This window comes from Schistocerca americana, chromosome 4, assembly GCF_021461395.2.
Source record: "Schistocerca americana isolate TAMUIC-IGC-003095 chromosome 4, iqSchAmer2.1, whole genome shotgun sequence".
Classification (NCBI taxonomy): domain Eukaryota; kingdom Metazoa; phylum Arthropoda; class Insecta; order Orthoptera; family Acrididae; genus Schistocerca; species Schistocerca americana.
The window spans coordinates 200963121-200983665 of record NC_060122.1 but is presented as its reverse complement, the minus strand read 5'-3'; the positions used below and the strand labels follow the sequence as shown (position 1 = coordinate 200983665).

Below are 20545 nucleotides of genomic sequence, written 5' to 3'. Positions count from 1 at the left end.
CGTTGCAGCTAGCCTTCATCAGGGCCTTACGTTAACTGCTAAATGAACACACTTGGATTCCTTAAATAGCTGCACGAGAAAACCGTGTCGTTACTTGGTTGGCTGTACTAGGAGGAGGAGGAGGTGTGAAAGGTATGGGCAGGAAATCCACGGAAACATCAAGAAGTTAGAAGCACTGCGTTTAAAAAGATGTAAACTGCTGAATGACCTTGCTTTTTTGAAGAGATGCAGAGACACGAGTGTTGTGCCGTATTCTTTGCGGTTGACGTCTCACATAAAAACGAACAAGGCGAGGAATATCTGTGTTAACGCCAGTAAAGCATTGCTACGGGAAAGGATTCGCCACATCCGCATAAGTCTCGATGCTCGCAACAGGAATTTGTGTGATCTGCACCTATTTCTGGCCGGAAAACTTCAGATGGAAGACTGGGATAAAGTCGACAGGTTAACCTTTCAGCAAGCATCAAGGACCAGCAATAGTATTACTAACCGCCAGATGAGAAAGTACGACAAACTACAACAGAAAGCCACGGACGAAACATTGACGCTGGACAGGCGACGGACAGTGGTCAACCTCTCCAGCCACACCTTGAGCGAAGCAACCACAGCAATCCTGGCCAAGGGGATGAATTTCGCAGTCGCACCTAAGCGAGTTCCAAAAGAAGATATTATAGAATCCGTAGAGGCTTCGGTACGTCATCTGCCACAGGCGGAGGCGGAGAAGATCCGGCAGGAAACGGTCAGAGTTCTGAATAAAGCAAAGCCACCGAAGCAAAACATCAACGCTGAGGAATATCATGCCATTAAGGAACTCAGGGACAACCCCCACTTAGTAGTGGTACAGGCAGATAAGGGCAACGCCACTGTAGTCTTGGACACGACTGATTACAACAAACGAATGGAAGATATTCTCGCAGAACCTATCTACAAGAAACTTCAGGGAGATCCGACGGCCAAGGTAATCAAAACGACGCAGGCACTGCTCAAGCACTCTAGAATCAATTTCGACAAGGCCAGAAGATTCATCCCGCAAGTGACACAGGCACCAAGGATATATGGTGTACCGAAGGTACACAAAACCGACTTCCCCTTAAGGCCCATAGTAAACAGTATAAATTCGCCGACCTACTACCTAGCGAAAGAACTGGCACCTAGGCTCCGACACCTAGTGCATCAAACCGAGTCCTACGTTAAGGATTCCACTCACTTCGTGTCTCTCCTAAAGGAAATGCGTGTTACGGACCAAGATCTGATGGTTAGCTTCGACGTCAAATCCCTATTCACGAATGTCCCAGTGTCAGATACTGTGAACATCCTAGAAGAACGCGTGGCACCGGATGTATGTGAGCTTGTGCGCCACTGTCTGACGACCACCTATTTCAGGTGGAGAGGTCAATTTTATGAACAAACTGACGGTGTAGCTATGGGCTCACCCCTATCGCCTATCGCAGCAGAAATTTTCATGGAGGCATTTGAGGAAACAGCCCTCCAGTCCGCACCATTACGTCCAAATTGTTGGCTTCGCTATGTCGATGATACTTTCGTCATCTGGCCCCACGGAGAAGAGGAGTTACAGAACTTCCACAAGCACCTTAACCAACAGCATAGAAAAATCCAGTTTGCAATGGAAACAGAGAAGAATGGGGTGCTGCCTTTTCTCGACGTGGAAGTTTATCGAAAACCTGATGGTAGACCTGGCCACAAAGTGTACAGGAAACCAACCAATACGGACAGGTACCTTCCCGCCTCCTCCCACCATCACCCCACGCAGATGAAGTCCGCCCTGCACACGCTAACGAAGAGAGCGTACAGGATAAGCGACGAAGAACATCTGAAGACAGAACTTGAACACCTCAGGTCCATCTTCGGAACTAATGGCTATGGGAAGCAGATGATAGACAGCACCATGTCGACAAGGGAGAAGACTAATAGGGAAGAGGAGAAGGAGGCACAGAGCATTGCTGTGTTACCATATGTACAAGGGGTCACCGAACGTATTGGCAAAATTCTACGAAAAGCCGACATCAAACCAATTTTCCGAAGCAGAAACAAAATATCAGACATGCTCGGTTCTATCAAGGATACAGTTGACAAACTACACACAGCTGGTGTGTATGAAATTGGTTGTGCGTGTGGATTAGTTTACATAGGTGAGACGGGACGTCCGATCAGCACTAGGCTCTCGGAACATGAAAGATATATCCGCCTGAAACAACACACTAAGTCAGCAGTGGCGGAACACCGGGACGAGTGCGGGAAACCAATATTTTTTCAAGAAGCCCGCGTCCTGGCGAAACAGCCTCTCACTTTCAAAAGAAAGATTAGAGAGGCGATAGAAATAGCCAAAAGACCCGCCAACATGAATAGAGAGGACGGGTACAAGCTTCCGAGGTCTTGGCTGCCTGCAATAGCAGGGCTACGGAGCGGCGGCAGTGCCGTGGCGGCCCATGCGGACACGCGGAGAGCCACAGTAGTGGTCGCGAGCACACAAAGCAATGGCACGCCGCAGCCGGCTTCTGGTCAGCATGGAAACAGAGTGACGTCACAGCCATCACCTGTTCGCTATTCGTCCGTCTCCTCCAATGGGGTGGATTAATATAAAGACCAATAGAAAACAGCTATTTCAGCCAATAACAGATAATAAAGGAAACACCAATAAAGCATACCTTTCACACCTCCTCCTCCTCCTAGTACAGCCAACCAAGTAACGACACGGTTTTCTCGTGCAGCTATTTAAGGAATCCAAGTGTGTTCATTTAGCAGTTAACGTAAGGCCCTGATGAAGGCTAGCTGCAACGCTGGCCGAAACGTTGGCGCAATTTAAAATTATGACGATGCGGTCTGATACCCTGAAGAATTTTATTGAAGAAGACAACGGCCGCGGAAGCCTACGCTTACAGTAAGAACGTTCCTTATGAATCACAGACGTCACGAGACTCTGAGACGAAGCTCAAATATGAGTCTTTCCATGCCTCACGCAGAGATAGTGGTTAAAAGATGTTTGCATGGCTTCTTTCAAACAACTGCAGAATGCAGGAATCGTCAGAAGCTCGTGCCACCAACGCAGACGCCAGTTTCAGAATCACACACCAGCCCTCGCAAGATAGGAAATTTCCACCTTGCAAGAAAATGCATAGTCATGAAAAGGCGATCGGTCATTGGGCGGAAGTGCTGTTTGAGTCCGCCAATGAGAACCCTGCGACACGAAAAAATTTGAGGATCCACTGAGTGGAGAAAGAGCTGAGGAGTGAAGAGGGCGGCCAGTGAGACAGTACGGAAGTAAGAGGAAGTGGGGGCTCTTTCATTCATCGCCAACTACGACTTCTGACACCGTGATATCGCTGCTTTGGTCACGCAACCCACTGTGGGCAGACAATGTGGAGATCTTAACTGGGCCTCACCGCAAAACCGCGATTGCCTATCGTATGAGAGCAGCCGACTCGCACTGCACAGCTTTGAGGCGACGCGCTGTACCTACGCAGCGCTTGCCGCCGACGGCACTATACAGCAAATGATGACGAATGGTGGTGAGATAATTCGTCCCCGCCTCCTTCCCCTTAATAACTGAGTCCTGTGCACGCCCAAATGGGCACTGACATCTGATTTTGTTTAAATGCGAACATTTTTAGGTTAGGCTTTACCGTGACTGTTATTGACATTAGATGAAACAACAAGTTTACTGTTACTAGTCCCCGTTTAAACATGTTGTTTCATTTAATCTGATTTTGTTTTGGTTTGTCTAAACAATACTGAAATAAATACGTTCTTTTTATATTTTAATCATCTTAGCAGCCAGTTGCATTCATAAATCAACCCCTTACTCTCATAACTTTCTGTGTTTCATTTCATTTAATTATTTGTGTCACTTAATTGTTGGCTCCCAACGTGGGACGACCTCATCGGTAATTTTCGTGTTATGTGATGTCATAAACAATTTCTCGAGTCACCACATTTTAACATATTATACAGCCTTTAAATGGGTAGAACACGCAACATTCAATGCTGCACAAAACAAAAACTCACGTCCAACACAACAAAAGCTCCAGTATGCAATCCTTTAAGCGATTTTAAAATCAGTCACTACAGTGAAGTACCGATCAAAAACATCATATGTTCCTAGGTACGCCATCCTGTAGGTACAACAGTCTCCCCTACCGAAATACCATCTTTGTTTACATATCTTTTATTGCGCTATGGACCTATTCTCACTATTTCTGTCTTTAAGAAATTCATAATGATAAATGATTACTGTAAAACGTTTCGGAAATACAATATCCACATTGTAATTAAACCGAAGTTTCTGTTTCAGCTTGATTTATTTCCACAGCTCGTAATTATTAGTGTCCGGTCATTAACAGCATGTACAAGAGTTGGTGTCTGCTCTAAAAATATAGTAGTCACAATTTCAGATCCAAACCAGAGTTAAATAAATACTTGTTACTCTTAGATATTACAGAAGAAGCCAGCATATAAATTTTATATCTTTGTTTTCAAAACTCGAAATGATTATTGGATGAGTCGCAATCACTCTGCCTAACTCTACCATGGCCATGATAGTTTAAACACAGCAAATAGCTAATATTGTAATAAAAGCTATAAAAAAGAAAGAAATATTATCGATAACTAGTTTCTGCAAAAGCAATATGTCTCTTGAACGTGTCAGTTTCGGTGCATGAAGACTAATGGACGCACTGGTGGCCAATCTCGAACTTACAACAGATACTGAGAATTCGATGATATACTGAGGTAATACTGATGTGCAAAGGAAATGTCTCAACTCGAGATACGGTCAACGACCCTTCTCGTCAACATATATCTTTTTCACTTAGACAGACTTATTTTCCATGCTACATGCATTCGTTGTGATTGCTCTAAATTTAACACTGTACGTTAGTGTGATCGTAGGAACTTACATACCGACAATCAACTGTTAAAGCTACAACTACTGTTTTCAAAGTGCTGGTAACAAGATGGTGACCTATGGTAGGAAGAAATTATATTGTAGCTGGCGCTGATGAATGATTACAACGATGATAATGTTTCACAAACGTATCACGTAAAATCAAGTTTTCTGTTAGTGGTTAATATGTTGGTGTAGATTTTCATGTTGAGATAATGCATAAAATAACATTTTACATTCTTGACTTTGCTATGTACTCGTATATCTTGTGAGAAATGTGGTAATCTGACAGACGTTTTTGCAGTACCAGAACACTACATACAACAACTGTAATGTCCAGAAATGCCGATACATTGCAGTTTCATGTCACGGAGATTACAGGTAGCGATGTAAGACTATAGGCGGCAATAAACGGAAAGTCATCGAGTAAAACAGAAGTAATATCCGGCGTTCCCCAAGGAAATGTTATAGCCCCTTTATTGTTCCTGATCTATATTAACGACATAGGAGACAATTTGAATAGCCGTCTTAGATTGTTTGCATATGATGCTGTCATTTACCGTCTCGTAAAGTCATCAGATGATCAAAACTATTTGCAAAATGATTTAGATAAGATACCTGTATGGTGCTAAAAGTGACATTTGACTCTGAATAAAGAAAAGTGTGAAGTTATTCACATGAGTACTAAAAGAAATCAGCTAAATTTCGATTACGCGCTAAGTCACACAAATCTGAAGCCTGTAAATTCAACTAAATACTTAGGGATTACAATTACAAACCTAAATTGGAACGGTCACATAGCTAATTTTGTGGGTAGAGCAAACCAAAGACTGCGATTCATTTCCAGAACACTTAGAAGATGCAACAGGTCTACTAAAGAGACTGCTTACACCACTCTTGTCCGCCCTATTCTGGAGTATTGCTGTGCGGTGTGGGGTCCGCATCAGGTGAGACTGACGGATGACATCGAAAAAGTACAAAGAAGGGCAGCTTGTTCTGTATTATCGCGAAGTAGGGGAGATAGTGTCACAGATATGATAAGTGAATTGGAGTGGCAATCATTAAAACAAAGACGTTTTTCATTGCGAAGGGATCTTCTCACGAAATTTCTCCTCCGATTGCGAAAACATTCTGTTGGCACCAACCTACATATGGAGAAATGATCATCAAGATTAAATAAGAGAAATCAGGGCTCGCACAGAAAAATTTAGGTGCTCGTTTTTCCCGCGTGCCGTTCGAGAGTGGAATGATAGGGAGACAGCTTGAAGGTGGTTCATTGAACCCTCTGCCAGGAATTTTATTGTGAATAGGAGAGTAATCACGTAGATGCAGAAGGCAACGAGTGATGAATGACCTAATTGGAGATTTATTGAAGACAGTGGGTACCGAGTGTCACAAATTTTCATGTGTTGGCTGTGGTGAGCCAGAACATTTATTACAGAGCTGGACGCATGTGTGCCGACATACGCAGCGTGGCTTTCGTTCTCTCTTTAGACGCCGCAAGAAACGCGGCAGCAGTCGCTATAGAGGCACCCAGGGCGCCGATAAAATTCGTGAAGAAAGGAGCAGCGATTGGGTAAAAAATTAGCAGAAATCCTAATCAATTACTCAGGAAGGAGCGTTCGAAACAAGTTAACACTTAGGTATTGGTTGGAATGTGGTTGATGATGATCAGCATGCTGTGATATCAGGTAACCAAGTTAATATTCGCAACTGTGGGAGTGAAATAAAATTCATGGACACGGCGATAAAGAAGCTGACTCTAATTGCCAGAGACTGACATCGTTATAGGAACGGAGAAAATAGTTATTTCGCTTGGATGTTATAAACACTACACAGCTGAGCCTAATAGAAATACAATGCCAGAAAAAAAATAAACCCACTCTTTTAGGTGTTTCCAAAACACTAAAGGTGAACGAGGTTCGTAGCGGGGCCAGCGTGTCTTGGACGAATTGACTCTACGAGGCAGCACTAACCACGTTACATCGTATGCGCAAACGACCGCCACTTACGTGCAGTCAGAATCTGCTTTGTTCATTGAAGACCACGGCGCGAAGTTCCTTCATCCAAGCGACCCACTGATGGCACCAACCGAGCTGTGTGCGTCGATGGTGTGGCGTGAGTGGAAGACAGGCAAAGGGTGTGCGAATCCCTAATCCCACTGTTAACAACCGGTTCGTGACAGTTCGTGTTGATACGTCTGGGATCACAAGCCCTCTTGTCTGTCATGAGGTAGTTGTACGATCTGCCGCTGCTGCCCTTACAATACGATGATCCTGGTGGATGCCTGTGCTGCGTGGACGTCCATGGGTGTAAGAATGCTCACGTGGCCACTGATACCAGTATCGTTGCATAACTGACGCAGTACGTCCAACTTGTGGAGCAGTTCTCCGAAAGGACAATCCCACCTCTCGGTATGCCATAATTTGATCCCTTCCAAACTCGCTCAATTGGCTATAGGATGAACGCGTGCGTCTTCGGCGTATAGTTGCTTGCTTGCTTCGCACGTTTACAGCACACCGAGCCTTCTGGCTCTGTGTATTCTATATTGAAATGTAGAAACGGATCGCTGTGTGGTAGCTACAACTCTACGCTGGCTGTTGGCGGACGAGATTGAAACCATCATCAGTAAAGATGGCATGTGAAGTTATCGGATCAGAATCGACGTCTTCTTTCCAGGTACTCTACTTCTTTAAGGCAGTAAATCACTCTGATTTAGTGTGAGCAAAAGGAAACAGTTTCACATAAGCATGTTGAATTCACAGCCCATTTTATCAATCAAAGATGGACTGAAGCCTGTCGGTCGACTTATAGTCGATTTCTTAAGACAAAAAGCGACATAGTCATCATAACCATTTACATCATAAAAACTTACTTGAAATGAAGTGAAATGTCGTTCGGCTAGGGCCTCCCGTCGCGTAGACCGGTCCGCCTGGTGCGAGTCTTTTGAGCTGACGCAACTTTGGCGACTTGCGTGTCGATGGGGATGAGACGATGATGAAAACAACACCTAGTCCTTGAGGGGAGAAAATCTTCGACCCAGCCGGGAATCGAATACGGCCCCTTCGCACAGCATTCAGCCGCGCTGACCACTCAGATATCGAGGCGGATGGCTTGAAATTATCTACCACTTTTCCTACACCCTTTTCAAATTTTCGAACGAAGTGAAAACAAGACTCCTTAGGAATTACACACTGAATTCCTGTCCGAATTTTCATAGCCTAACGAAGAGTGGGAAACAGACAAGCACTGTTTCAAAGAAAACAGATTGTCATCTAGTTTTGCAAAACAATTTGTATTGCTTTAAAGTAATCCTGGTCTGTAGGAATATTAATTAGTGAATTGAGGGAAAATTACAACAATGCAATTTTGTCTGAATGTTAATAACCAAACGTGAGAATTATGTAGCAAATGTACCAATGTAAAATCTAATTTTACAATAAAAGATTTAATTTGTTTAAAGTAATTAGGATATTTAAGAGAATCTGCATTATTGAATTTATGGAAAATTCGAAAGGAAGTATCTAATCACAGCATACATCCCAATTTCTCTTCTTTCATTTTGTATATATATTCTTAATAATAATTGAATACAAATTAATAAAATGTTCAGGGCTATTAAGCTGTGGTCGAATGGGTTTCACCATAAAACCCGACGTTTTGTCGCCATCTGCAGAGAACATTTCCAAGCGGGATCGTTGTCGATTCACACCCTGGCTCGCTACTGACTACAGCGAAATTCCGTTTCTGCGGGCTTCCGCGCAGTGGCGTGCTGTCACATGTTTTGAATACTAGAGCGCAATTGGCCGTTGTCGACTGCTGTCGTCCGCTGTGGCTATCACCTCATGGTGGAAGAATGGTACTCATCTTCAGCACCAGAGTCCAAATGTAATTCAGTTTCTCGCACTCCTCCTTCCTACAGAAATTTGTGGCGTGTTTTATAATCTCTGTGTCCCCTCTATATAGCCTTTCATGGTATCCGTTTGTGGCTGCCAGTTCTTGAGTGCTATCGAAGTGAATGTGGTTGTCTCCTGGCTACAAAGCATGTTTCGCAACAGCTGATCTGTCGGTCTCTGCTCTTCTTCAATTGCCATTGTGCTCCTCTAGTCGTTTTTCGACAGTTCCTTTTGTCGTACCCACGGACACCTCCCAACAAATACACGGAAACATATAAATTCCAGCTTTTTCCAGCGATTGGCGAGCATTATTGGCCGATTTCACGTGATGTATCTTCCGTATGAATATATAGCTTACCACGATGTTCCGCTTTTTCAAGATTTTTCCTATTCGGTCAGTCATGTCCTTAATCAATGGCAGGAAAATTTTCGAGTTCTCCGGCGCTTGAGCATCGCTGTAATTTCTACGTAGTTGTCTTTTCATGTCAGCGAATGAATAACTATTCTTAAGCAATGCATTAGTGAGATATTTTATTCTGCGTCAAGCAGCTCTGTTTCGCAAATTTTCATTGCTCTATCCGCCAACGTTTTTATGACGCCTCGCTTTTGCAGGAAGCAAAAATGGTTCAAATGGCTCTGAGCACTATCAGTCTTAACGTCTGAGGTCACCAGTCCCCTAGAACATAGAACTAACCTAAAGACATCACACACATCAATGGCCGAGGCAGGATTCGAACCTGCGACCGTAGCGGTCGCGCGGTTCCAGACTGAAGCGCCTAGAACCGCTCGGCCACATCGGCCGGCTCCAGGAAGCAAATAAATGATGGATCGTCTTATGAAGTTGCAAATTATCAAATTTCTTCTTTTATGTATTAGACTTTCTCAACATTCTCTTCCTAATGGTGTCGGGCAATAATCTGTCAATTCTATCCCAGTCAACACTATACAATTTGTTGCTGATAGCAATGTGATGAGATATTACCTTACAGTATGTGTTTGACAGGTCTCGGCAGGTTGCCCGACACCATTAGGAAACGCATGTTGACAAAGTCTAATAGACAAAAGACCAAATTTGATAAGTTGCAACCTAATAACGCTACCCCCTGTGGCCTTTCCGTGCCGGTTCTGGGCTGCGGTGAGTCTATAACGTTATCCTCGGCCACTCACGAGAAAGCCGCTAGATTTCAACGCTGGACGTCGTGGTTTTAACCTCCATCGCAGAGGCGTGAAAAGAAGGGATGGAATGTTGGTAACAGAGGCTTTGGCTACCTTTCGGTCGTGTGACATGTCCGCAGTGGCACTGTGGTGAAATTTAGTGACGATTTGACGTCATTAACCCATCCAACACGTTACTTGAGCTTCCGAGTTTTGGCCTGCTCTTCGAAGCGTCGTCGATCCAAAGGGTACACGTCGCAGGACGTCATGCTTTTGCTCCATTACAGAGCATCTTTGAGCCAAATTTCAAACTTAAGAATCGCAAAGGGTGGGCATTATGGGATTCTGAAGAAGTTATCATTTAATTCCGTTGTCAGTATAGTTCAAATGCGAAAGGATTTTCTGCTGTCTGTGAATCCGGTTCATCTCAGTTTCAGAACGAACATTGCGGAGGGTATTCCATGCAATGGATACCTGGGGTCGAGTACCATTGCTCAAGTGGCAATTAAAGGTACACGTATTCGGTGAGCCAAACAACACAGAAACAAGAATATAGATGACTGTGGGCTGGTAGTTGGGTCCGACGAATCGACGTTTTGCTTCTTTTTTAATGATGAAGGGTATCGGGTGCATGGACAGGTCAGTGGGTTCTCTGTTTCGGGGGAGTCTTTTTGCTTTCGATGATTTATGCCTACTCATTTCAGTTAGTATGAATATCAACCAGTATATACATTTCATCATCCTCAACAACCAAGTGTTGCTCTTTCTTATTTATCTTTATTATGTATACGCCGTCGTCACTCCCTTCTACCAAGATGGCAATAGGTGTATTCATAGCATTGTATACATTTGCTTCTGGTTTTACAGACAGTTAGGAACCGTGAGGCACTCCGTCTTGCCGTGTTAATCATCTGACGTTAATTCCATACCAACTGTCTCGAACTATTTGGAAACACAGCATCAGTCTTCTGACTGGTTGATTCTGTCCGGCACGAATTTCTTTCCTAAGCCAACTTCTTCATCTCAGAGTAGCAATTGTACACTACGTCCTCAATTACTTGCTACATTTATTCCAGTCTCTTGTCTTCCACTACAATTTCCACCCTCTACAGCTTCCTCTTATGCCATGGAAGTTATTCCCTGATATCTTAGAAGATCTAGCATCCTCTCCATTCCTCTTCTCACTGTTTTCCAAGTATTCCTTTCCTCCCCAATTTTATGAAGAATTTCCTCATTCCTTACGTCATCAGTCCACCCAGTCCTCAACATTCATCTGTAGCATTACAACTCAAATACTTCGACTCTATTCTGTTCCGTTTTTCCCATTTTCTATGTTCCACTATCATTCAGTGCTGTGCTGCAAACAGACATTCACAGAAATTTCTTCCTCAAATTAAGGGTTGTATTTGATACTAGTAGACTTCTCTTGGCAAGGACTCTTTTTTTTTTTGCCAATGCCAGTGCTAGTCCTTGTTCCGTCCGTCATGGGTTATTTTGCTGCCTAGAAAGCAGAATTCCTTAACTTCATCTACTTCGTGATCACCAGTCTATATGTTAAGTTTGTCGCTGTTCTCATTTCTGTTACTTCTCATTACTTTCATCTTTCTTTGATTTACTCTCAGTCCATATTCTGTACTCGTTATGCTGTTCATTCCATACAACACAAGCTATAATTCTTCTTCACTTTCAGTAAGAATAGCAAAGTTGTCGGCGAAGATTAACGCGGTCATCCTTTCCACTTGAATTTTAATCCCACTCTCGATCATTCCTTTTATTTCCTCATTTACTTTTTCGGCGTGTAGAGTGAACATCAGGGGCTAAGGACTGTATCCCTGTCTTAAATTCTCTTCACTCCATGCACTTCATTCTTGATTCTTAGTTGTTCGCCTTCCACTCTTATTGTTCCCTCTGCGTTCTTGTACATATTGTCTATTACCGTATTTTACAGACTATAGAGCGCTACGGACTGTAAGACGCACCTCAATTTTCAAGGAGTTTTTTAAAGAATAACATTTTTACCGCTTTCATTACTAGGTTGCAAAGCCAGACTAAAACAATTCTTAGTTTTCAAAACCGAACTGACCTTTAAAATAACTGAAAATCGTCCTCTGAAGCTTCTTCTTCCTCTTCTTCTTCCTCTTCGATGTCATCGGCGTCCTCTTCATATATAAGACGGTCTTCACTGCCACCGAGAGTGTTACTTACGCCGCACTTCTTGAAAGGTTTTTCTGCACCACTATTGTTTTATTCACTGACACACTTATTTGATTGTACTTCACCCTTCGGCGTGCATTCATATTGGGTTTCATCCATCATTTGTTTGTTCGATTCCTCTCTCATATACAATTTAAACTGTTTATTTATCGAGACATCAAAAGGTCGCAATAGTGAAGTAAGTTCACCCGGAATAACAGCTCTCTATTTCCCTGTCTCAATTTCTCTTCCAAAGGATTTTTCTAATGACAACGAAACTGATCTAGCACAAGAAGGGAACTCTTCTTCATTAATGTGCCTTTTCTTCTCTCCCACACTCTGTTATGCCATAATTTCATGCCAACCTCATCCATGCAACCCTTGTCATGTAGGTGAACAACAACATCTGGCGGTATTTCAGAAATTGTTGGCATTGTTTTGCGCTTGAAAATGATCATTCGGTAAGTTTAGTACCGTCAGCACAACACGAAAGGACAACAGTGTAGTGCAGTGCCTCATGTTCACTTGTTTTTATAGTTACAGTTTTAGCACCTCTCACGGGAACGGTCCTGTTACCCGGCACATCAAATGTCATAGTAGTTTCGTCCATGTACGCTATTTGGAATAGTTTAACACTGGTTTTCTTACGATGTTGGCTAGTAAAGCGATGGAAATATAATGGCTTCTCTTCGTACTCTTGTGGCGTTTTTTGAGATGTTTTGGTTTTGTTTCGCATACTAAATGGCTCTGAGCACTATGGGACTCAACATCTTAGGTCATAAGTCCCCTAGAACTTAGAACTACTTAAACCGAACTAACCTAAGGACATCACACACACCCATGCCCGAGGCAAGATTCGAACCTGCGACCTTAGCAGTCCCGCGGTTCCGGACTGCAGAGCCAGAACCGCTAGACCACCGCGGCCGGCCGTTTCGCATACTAAGTCCATGATACTTCATAAACTTGTAGCACCAACCAACTCCATCATTAAAGTCTGTTAAGTCCCACTGTAGCGTTAGCTCTTTTCTTTTGGTCGACAAATCCAATGAACGTGACTTGATTTATCTTCTGCTTTGCTTTCATTGTCAACTGTAAGGTCTGAACTACTTTTCTGACGTATTTACCTTTCATAAAGTCAAACTGATCGCCATCTAACAGATCTTTAATTTTCTTTTCTAGTCTTCTGCATATTATTCTTGTCAGAAATTTGGATGCATGAGCTGTTAAACTGGTTGTTCAATAATTCTCGCACTTGTTAGCTCTTCCTCTCTTTGGAATTGTGTGAATGACATTTTTCCGAAAGTCTGATGGTGTATGGTCAGTCTCCCACACGTCAACATGAATAGTCGTTTTGTTGCCATTTCCCATAAAGATTTTTGAAATTCCCGTGGAATATTATCTATCCCTGCTGCTCATCTGATGTTAAGTCGTCCAAAGCTCTTTTAAGTTCTGATGCTAATAATGGATTCACTACTTCTTCCCTTCGACTCCTGCTTCGTCTCCTATCGCATCAAGCAAGTTCTGCCCTTCATAGAGACCTTCAGTGTACTCTTTCCACCTATCCGTTCTCTCCTTTGTATTTAATAGCGGAATTCCCATTCCACTCTTGATGTTACAGCCCTTTCTTTTAATGTACCAACGGTTGTTTGACTTTTCCGCACGCTAAGCTAGTCTTTGAGACAGCAATTTCTTTTTCGGTATCTTCGCACTTTCCATGTAACAATTTTGCCTTATCTTCCCTGTAATTCCTATTTATTTTATTCCTAAGTAACTCGTATTTTTGTATTCCTGTTGTACGGCAGGAATTGTCAACAACCTCCCACTTCTGTATCTCTGTTACTAATACAGTTTTTTAAGTGGCCACCGGTTCCACAGAAATAGTGATTTATAAAGTAAGGAAGTGAGTTTGCTCTATAAAATTGATAAAGCAGAGTTACCACAAACTACAGCATGTAAAAATAATTACTCTCCAAATATAATACGTCATGAGTGGGCGTTAGGGACCAGGTTCACTTTCCGTGATGTAATCATCAACGAATGTCGTCATGGTGATGCCGCATAGCTGAATAAACTTGTGGACTCGTTTCTTCTGCCCAGTCGAGCCTTTGTCAAAGCTAGATACGATATTACATGGTATTAGCGCAGTGTCTACTGGGGATGACTAATTTCCTTTGTCTACAGACACGGACGTTTCTAATCAGTTAATTTACTTATAATCAATAAATATTTATCATCCACAAAGTGTGTTTTTTTTTTTTTGTTTTTTTTTTTTTGCAGTGTTCACTAAGTGGATTCTTTCAGGTGTTTTCCGAATTAGTGTTGGTTCACTGTAGTGTACACAAAATGACAGCAGGGTCACAAGGACAGTAAACCTCAAATTAGAGGAACTCCGTTGCAACACCAGCAGCGTTCGTATTCGCAGTATGTTGCGGGCGAGGGGCCGTCTCACTATACGGGTCTTTTCAACATCTTTCCCGAGCCGTCAGAAAATTACTCCTAACAACCGAAAAACCAATTGCTTCGATTTCGTTTAGCATAATTTTTTGTGAGTAAGTAGTAGCTACACCAGTAAATCTCGTCATTACACAACAAAAATTGTAACTGCATCTTTTAATTAATGTCATTAGTATTAGGTCTGTCTACGTTACGTGATTCAGCATGTAAATTTGTTAAAATGTTCCAAAAATAACTTGTATTTGGTGTCTAGAAAATATCATACCTGACGCTTTGTGACTCAAAATAATTTACAAAGCAGTTAAGCAACGTAATCCATCTAAACAGAAGAGTACATAGAGTGCAGGCGTCGTGTTTATATTCTGAAATAAACGTTGTCCTGTGGAAATATGAGACGATAATAGCTGGAACATTATCTCTGCTAAGCAGCCGCAACTTAATGTGGTCCAAGCAGCTAATCCCAGCTTGCTGTAGCCAGGGCTTATAGCAATGCAGTGCTGCCTACGCTCCTCCACCGGAGGGGTTCTCGCACCCAGCGTATAAGCCCCAGAGGACCCTAGTGCCCCTCAGTATTGAATTGCTTCTCCGCGCTCTCCCGTTGCGCAGGGAGATCCTGCTTGTGAAGCTGCTTACCCAGTGTGTTTACCTTCTGGCACTGGGGAGCCCTCTCCCACAGTTCCCGACACGTAAATTAGTTGCAGGTGAACTTAACGTTTAAGCCATTCTCTGAACCAACACCCAGAAATACTGCAGGTGCTGGACTGACACCTCAGCAGCATGTGCTGACGCATTTCCTGTAGTCGTGAGGATAAATAACAAGAAACTTGATTTCTGAAGGATATCATTCTGCTGCGCCATTGGTCATTGACTGGATAAAAAGAAAAATCCATTTTTTTGATTCAACCACTACTGCACACATTCGGCTGCATAGTCAGCTTGAAACGATTGCCTTAAATATGCTTAAGTTCCAAAATGTAAAACTATCGTTGATTGTATAGTAGAAAGAATAAAAAGACGGCCTACGTAATGTAACTTACCAAGTGTACATACTGGGCACTGCAGGAGAACCGTTCGTTCAGTCACAGAATGGTGAGGAACTTAGCTAGTTGGCATTGTATACAGTAAAATTAAACAAGAGTTGAGTAGAATTAGAAACGGTAGGATTACAAGAAAGAAGGACATCATTTTCTAAATCATTTTCTAAAATCACGAAACTTTACAACTAAAGGAAATGACGACACTAAAAGTGCCTCGAAAGTATATGTGACTTAGCGTGCCATTCAAGATTGTAAGGGGATACTCGACACTGTTCATCGGACAGTACACCAAACGGCCAACTGGTCAGAGGTAAACATGCAGGACAGGCTGTGCTCTGCTAGTATGTATCTTTGAAAAAATATTATAGCAGTTCTCGTTAATCAATTAAAGAAAAGTAGTGTAACGTATGGATGAAGAATATATCTGTATTACGTGCGCATGTTCGTAACTGACAGTATCGTCCATTTTTGTCTAATAACATTTATGTGACAGTTTTATGCACTTTTCTTTTTATGCACAAGACAAAGTTACCCAAAGTTTCATATTTTTCTCCTTAACTTCAGTAGCAGTGAAGAAATACCCAGATAAAATGACAAACAATAACGGATTGTGACTAGGCTTTCAGGCAATTTTTGCTTCTCAAGGTTTGTGACAAGTATAAGTCTACATGCAGTTAATGACATTATTCACAAACTTAATCAGTGACGAAAGGTCCTTATTTTGACAGAAACAACAAGAAAATATGGCAGCTTAATATTTGTAGTGTTCGCAAATTTAAATAACTGTTTGTGACAATGTCCTTTATTTTAGGAACTTTGATTTTTGTGTAATTGTTGAGTGTCTGAATAAAGTCAATGAATTTTGCACCAAAAAGGATAGTCAGTCGTTAACAAATGCTGTTCATAGTAGTTAATCGAAAATTCTCTAAGTGGTTCACTTTGAAATGTCATTGTAAAATTGTGATTAAATATTACAATAAGAAGATTGAAAATCGTTGGAGTTATGTACCGTGCCGTTTTGGAAACTCGTATTCCGAAAAATCGCTATTGACGTTTCGAAATTTGTATTAGGCATGAACAAATGAAAAATTTCTACTTTTAGAAAACTCTAACCATTATTCTGCTATCCCACGACTGGCTTGTAGTACTGTTGCCGTCGCGATCGAAATTGAATCCAGTAATATATCATAAAACGTTTGAAGTATCGCTCATGACAATTCCATGAACACACAAAACTTTACAATTCCGTTTAGCCCTACTCCAAGCAGGCGCACTGCTAGGACGATACGATGGCTGATCTCAATTGCATTCCATATAAACTAACTACTTGGTGTAACAACTTCTGTGCAGTTTGGACAAGCAATAATTATTATGAAGCCTAAGTGTCAATGAGTACGTTCTTGCAACGTGATGTCTGCTTTGTGCGTTTTACATTTCACGTGTTGAGAAATAACAGAAAAAGCGTCAGAATTAATAATCCCTTAGCTCAATCCGTAATTCACATCAAAATCTTGTCGCTGATTTTCCAGACTTTCAATTTCTTAGCCAAAGCACTGACTGCTTACGAATTGGTCAGAGCATCATATCTTCTCTATGGACGCTTTGATGACATACTTCTTCAACGCCGCGTTGGATGTGATGTTTTGGTACCTTTTTTGCTTGATTACATCCTTACCACACATAATTACTTGAAAGGCAATACTTTGATAGACAAAACTGTACACTATAAGATCACAAACTGCTGCACATAATAATCAAGATTCGATGCAAAAGAATTGTATTTTTTATGCAATTGCTGACGCTTGCTAACGCCAAGCTGATGTATTATTATTTTAAATGCTTCTAAGTACACTTGTGTGCAAAATTGAAGCAACAAACGGAAATTTTGCAAAGTTGCGTATATTCTGCCACAAAACAAAATAAACAGTTGACAGTAAAGTAGAAAGAATGCCAAGAATATAGAACGTTAATAACTGCAAAATGTATAATGGTAGACAAAAGGTTCTTCACTTTTTCCAACTTAACGGTTTTGCACACACATTCCGACTACTGCTCAATGTGCTCAATATAGGGTGCTCTGGCATCAGTCCAGGCCTGACAACGACGGGGCATGCCGTCAATGATGTCATCAATCTCATGTTAAGGCTAAAACGCCTATTCTTCCTGCAGAGCAGACTTGAAGAGTGGGCGGTGGATGCTGACGTGATGCATGCCGTCTCCCTAGTGTATCCCAGACATGCACTTCATTTCTTTTGGGGGGGGGGGGGGGTCATAAGTCTTTTGATTGGTTTGATGCGGACCGCCACGAATTCCTCTCTTGTGCTAACATCTTCATCTCAGAGTAGCACTTGCAATCTACGTCCTCAATTATATGCTGGATGTATTCTAATCTCTGTCTTCTTCTACTGTTTTTGCTCACTTCTATGCAAGTCATTCCCTGATGTTTTAACAGATGGCCTGTCATACTGTCCCTTCTTCTTGTCAGTGTTTTCCACATAGTCCTTTCCTCTCCGATGTTGTACAGAACCTCCTCATTCCCTACTTTATGAGGCAATGTCATCAGCGAGTCGTTTCATTGATATCCTTTCACCTTGAATTTTAATCCCACTCCTGAGCCTTCCTTTTGCTTCTTCAGTATAAAAATTTAACAGTAGGGATGAAAGACTACATTCCTGTCTTACACTCTTTTTTAATCCGAGCGCTTCATTCTTGGTGGTCTGCTCTTATTATTCCCTCTTGGCTCTTGTACATATTGTATATTACCCATTTCTCCCTATACTTCACTCCCATTTTTCTCGGAATTTCGAACATCTTGCATCATTTTACAAAGTCGAACACTGGAACGCATTTTCCAGGTCGACAAACCCTATGAATATGTCTTGATTTTTCTTTACTCTTACCTCCATTATCAATTGCCCCTCTGGCGCCTTAACCTTTCTTAAAGCCGAACGATTCGTCATCTAAATCATACTCAATTTTCTTTTCCATTCTTCTGTACAATATTCTTGTCTAAACTTGGATACATAAGCTGTCAAGATGATTGTGCGATAATTGTCGCACTTGTCAGCTCTCGCAGCCTTCGGAATTGTGTGGATGGTATTTTTCCGAAAGTCAGATGGTACTCGTATGTCGTCAGACTCATACATTCTACTGAAATCCCTGGGCTAGCAGGGAAGAGCGGATGTGGTTATATTTGTGGAAAGGGGCCAAAATAAGTTACTGCCAGTTGCACTCAAGATATTAACTTTATTCCTTAAAACACACAATCAAACAAGCAAGAATGAAAACTCTCAAGGTTTTAACGAAAGACCTCCTTTGATCTAATTTAGATCGGCTGAAGGCCACATCGAAAATCCAAGGCACAAGGCCTAAGCAAGGAATTGAGGAACAGGAGTTCTTCTGGAGGTTTCACTGCTTTAGAAAAAAGATTTTTTATCTTCAATATAAATAGGCTTAAAGTCTTAGTTTAAATGTTTACCATAGAACTCGGCTGAAGGACTCAATTTAATCAAGAACAGTGTTACGGCTTAAGGCCAAGTCAAAGATTTTCAAAGTTTAATCTAAATAGGTAGAAAACTCGGCTGAATGCCGCATATCGACAAACAATTTAACGGCTTAAGGCGTAGGAAGAAGAGTTTTCAATTTGAAAAGACTGAAGGCCTTATCTTAAAATATTTCGTGTAAAACTCGACTGAAGACCTCATACTGAAGAATAACAATCTTATGACTTAAGGGCAGAAAAAGTATTTTGAATTTTTAATTTAAGAGAGATTAAAACTCGGCTAAAGGCCACACACCAGGCAGAAAACAATTTTACGGCTTAAGGCCTAAAGGGAAGAGCTTCTAAATTTCAACTAAAATAGGCTAAAGGCTTTATCCTAAAATGCTTCTCATAACTCTCGGCTAAAGGCCACATACGAAACTCAAACAATCTCACACCACATACCATCCTGAAACCAATTTACGGCTTAAGGCCTAGGCACTAGGAATTTTCAGTATTAATTTTGAAAGGTTAAAACTCGGCTGAAGTCCACATACCAAACAAGAAACAATTTTTTATACGGCTTAAGGTCTAAGAAGAAAAGCCTTGCAATTTTAATAACCTAAAACTCGACTGAAGGCCACTCAGAGTACTTAAGACTAAAAGGAAATCTCTATGTAACACACAAGGAAGGTTCCAAGGATCGACCGGAAGATAAAACTAATGCACATTTATGTGAGACAGGCAGCCGGACCAACAACCACTTAATCGGAAGGCAACCCAACCGAAAGCCAGCCAACAAACCATCCAACAAGATCTGTTCTGCTCCACCCGACCAGCAAAATGACAACAAGATGTCAATAGCACAACGTTCTGGATACTGGTGCCCAATCCAGCCAAGTCAGGATAAACGCCCAAAACTACAAACAACACCTCAGCTGTCGAACTACACGCCATGCTGGACAGCTTCAACAGGACGAGGAAAATACATTGCCAAAAACTACGTCAATGACCAGGGCAGGTCACGGAAGGTCAACGGCTACAAGTCAGAAGATACCGCTGGTACACTTCGCTAATGAAGGAATAAATCAAATTAAGTTAAACACCACACACGAAGATGGCTGCAGTTCTAGCCGTCACGTTGTGGCTCGTGGGAATCTCCCAGAAAGCGACAACCAGGATCAAATGAAGAGATGTAATAGCAGTTGAGGCTTGATACTAGGCTAAGTGAGCACTTAGCTTTAGTGTCCAGGCTCGGTGGGCGACGAAGTTCGTAACCCTCGCAAGAAGCGGCTCACAACTCCAACCGCGCGTGCATGCCGCCAGCGGCTCCACGGAGACTTCCTCGCTGCTCAGCCCGACCGACCGACTGCCCTCACATGGAAATGGTCAAACGATCAAATACACGTCGGCCTGACTCCACTGCTGC

General features: G+C 42.1%; 1 protein-coding gene across 1 annotated transcript; it reads left to right on the top strand.

The window, feature by feature from the left end:
- Positions 1 to 496: 496 nt before the first annotated feature.
- On the top strand, positions 497 to 15288 carry LOC124613345. Its single transcript, XM_047142042.1, has 2 exons — positions 497 to 958; positions 15205 to 15288. The coding sequence occupies exons 1-2, from the start codon at positions 497 to 499 to the stop codon at positions 15286 to 15288; spliced, it is 546 nt and encodes a 181-aa protein (XP_046997998.1).
- Positions 15289 to 20545: the final 5257 nt, after the last annotated feature.

Excerpts from the sequence above, each read along its gene's own strand:
- LOC124613345 (XM_047142042.1), top strand. The coding sequence starts at position 497 with ATGAGAAAGTACGACAAACTACAACAGAAAGCCACGGACGAAACATTG. Across the intron at positions 959-15,204 it reads AGGGAGATCCGACGGCCAAG|GGAGATCCTGCTTGTGAAGC; the intron begins GTAATCAAAACG and ends CCCGTTGCGCAG.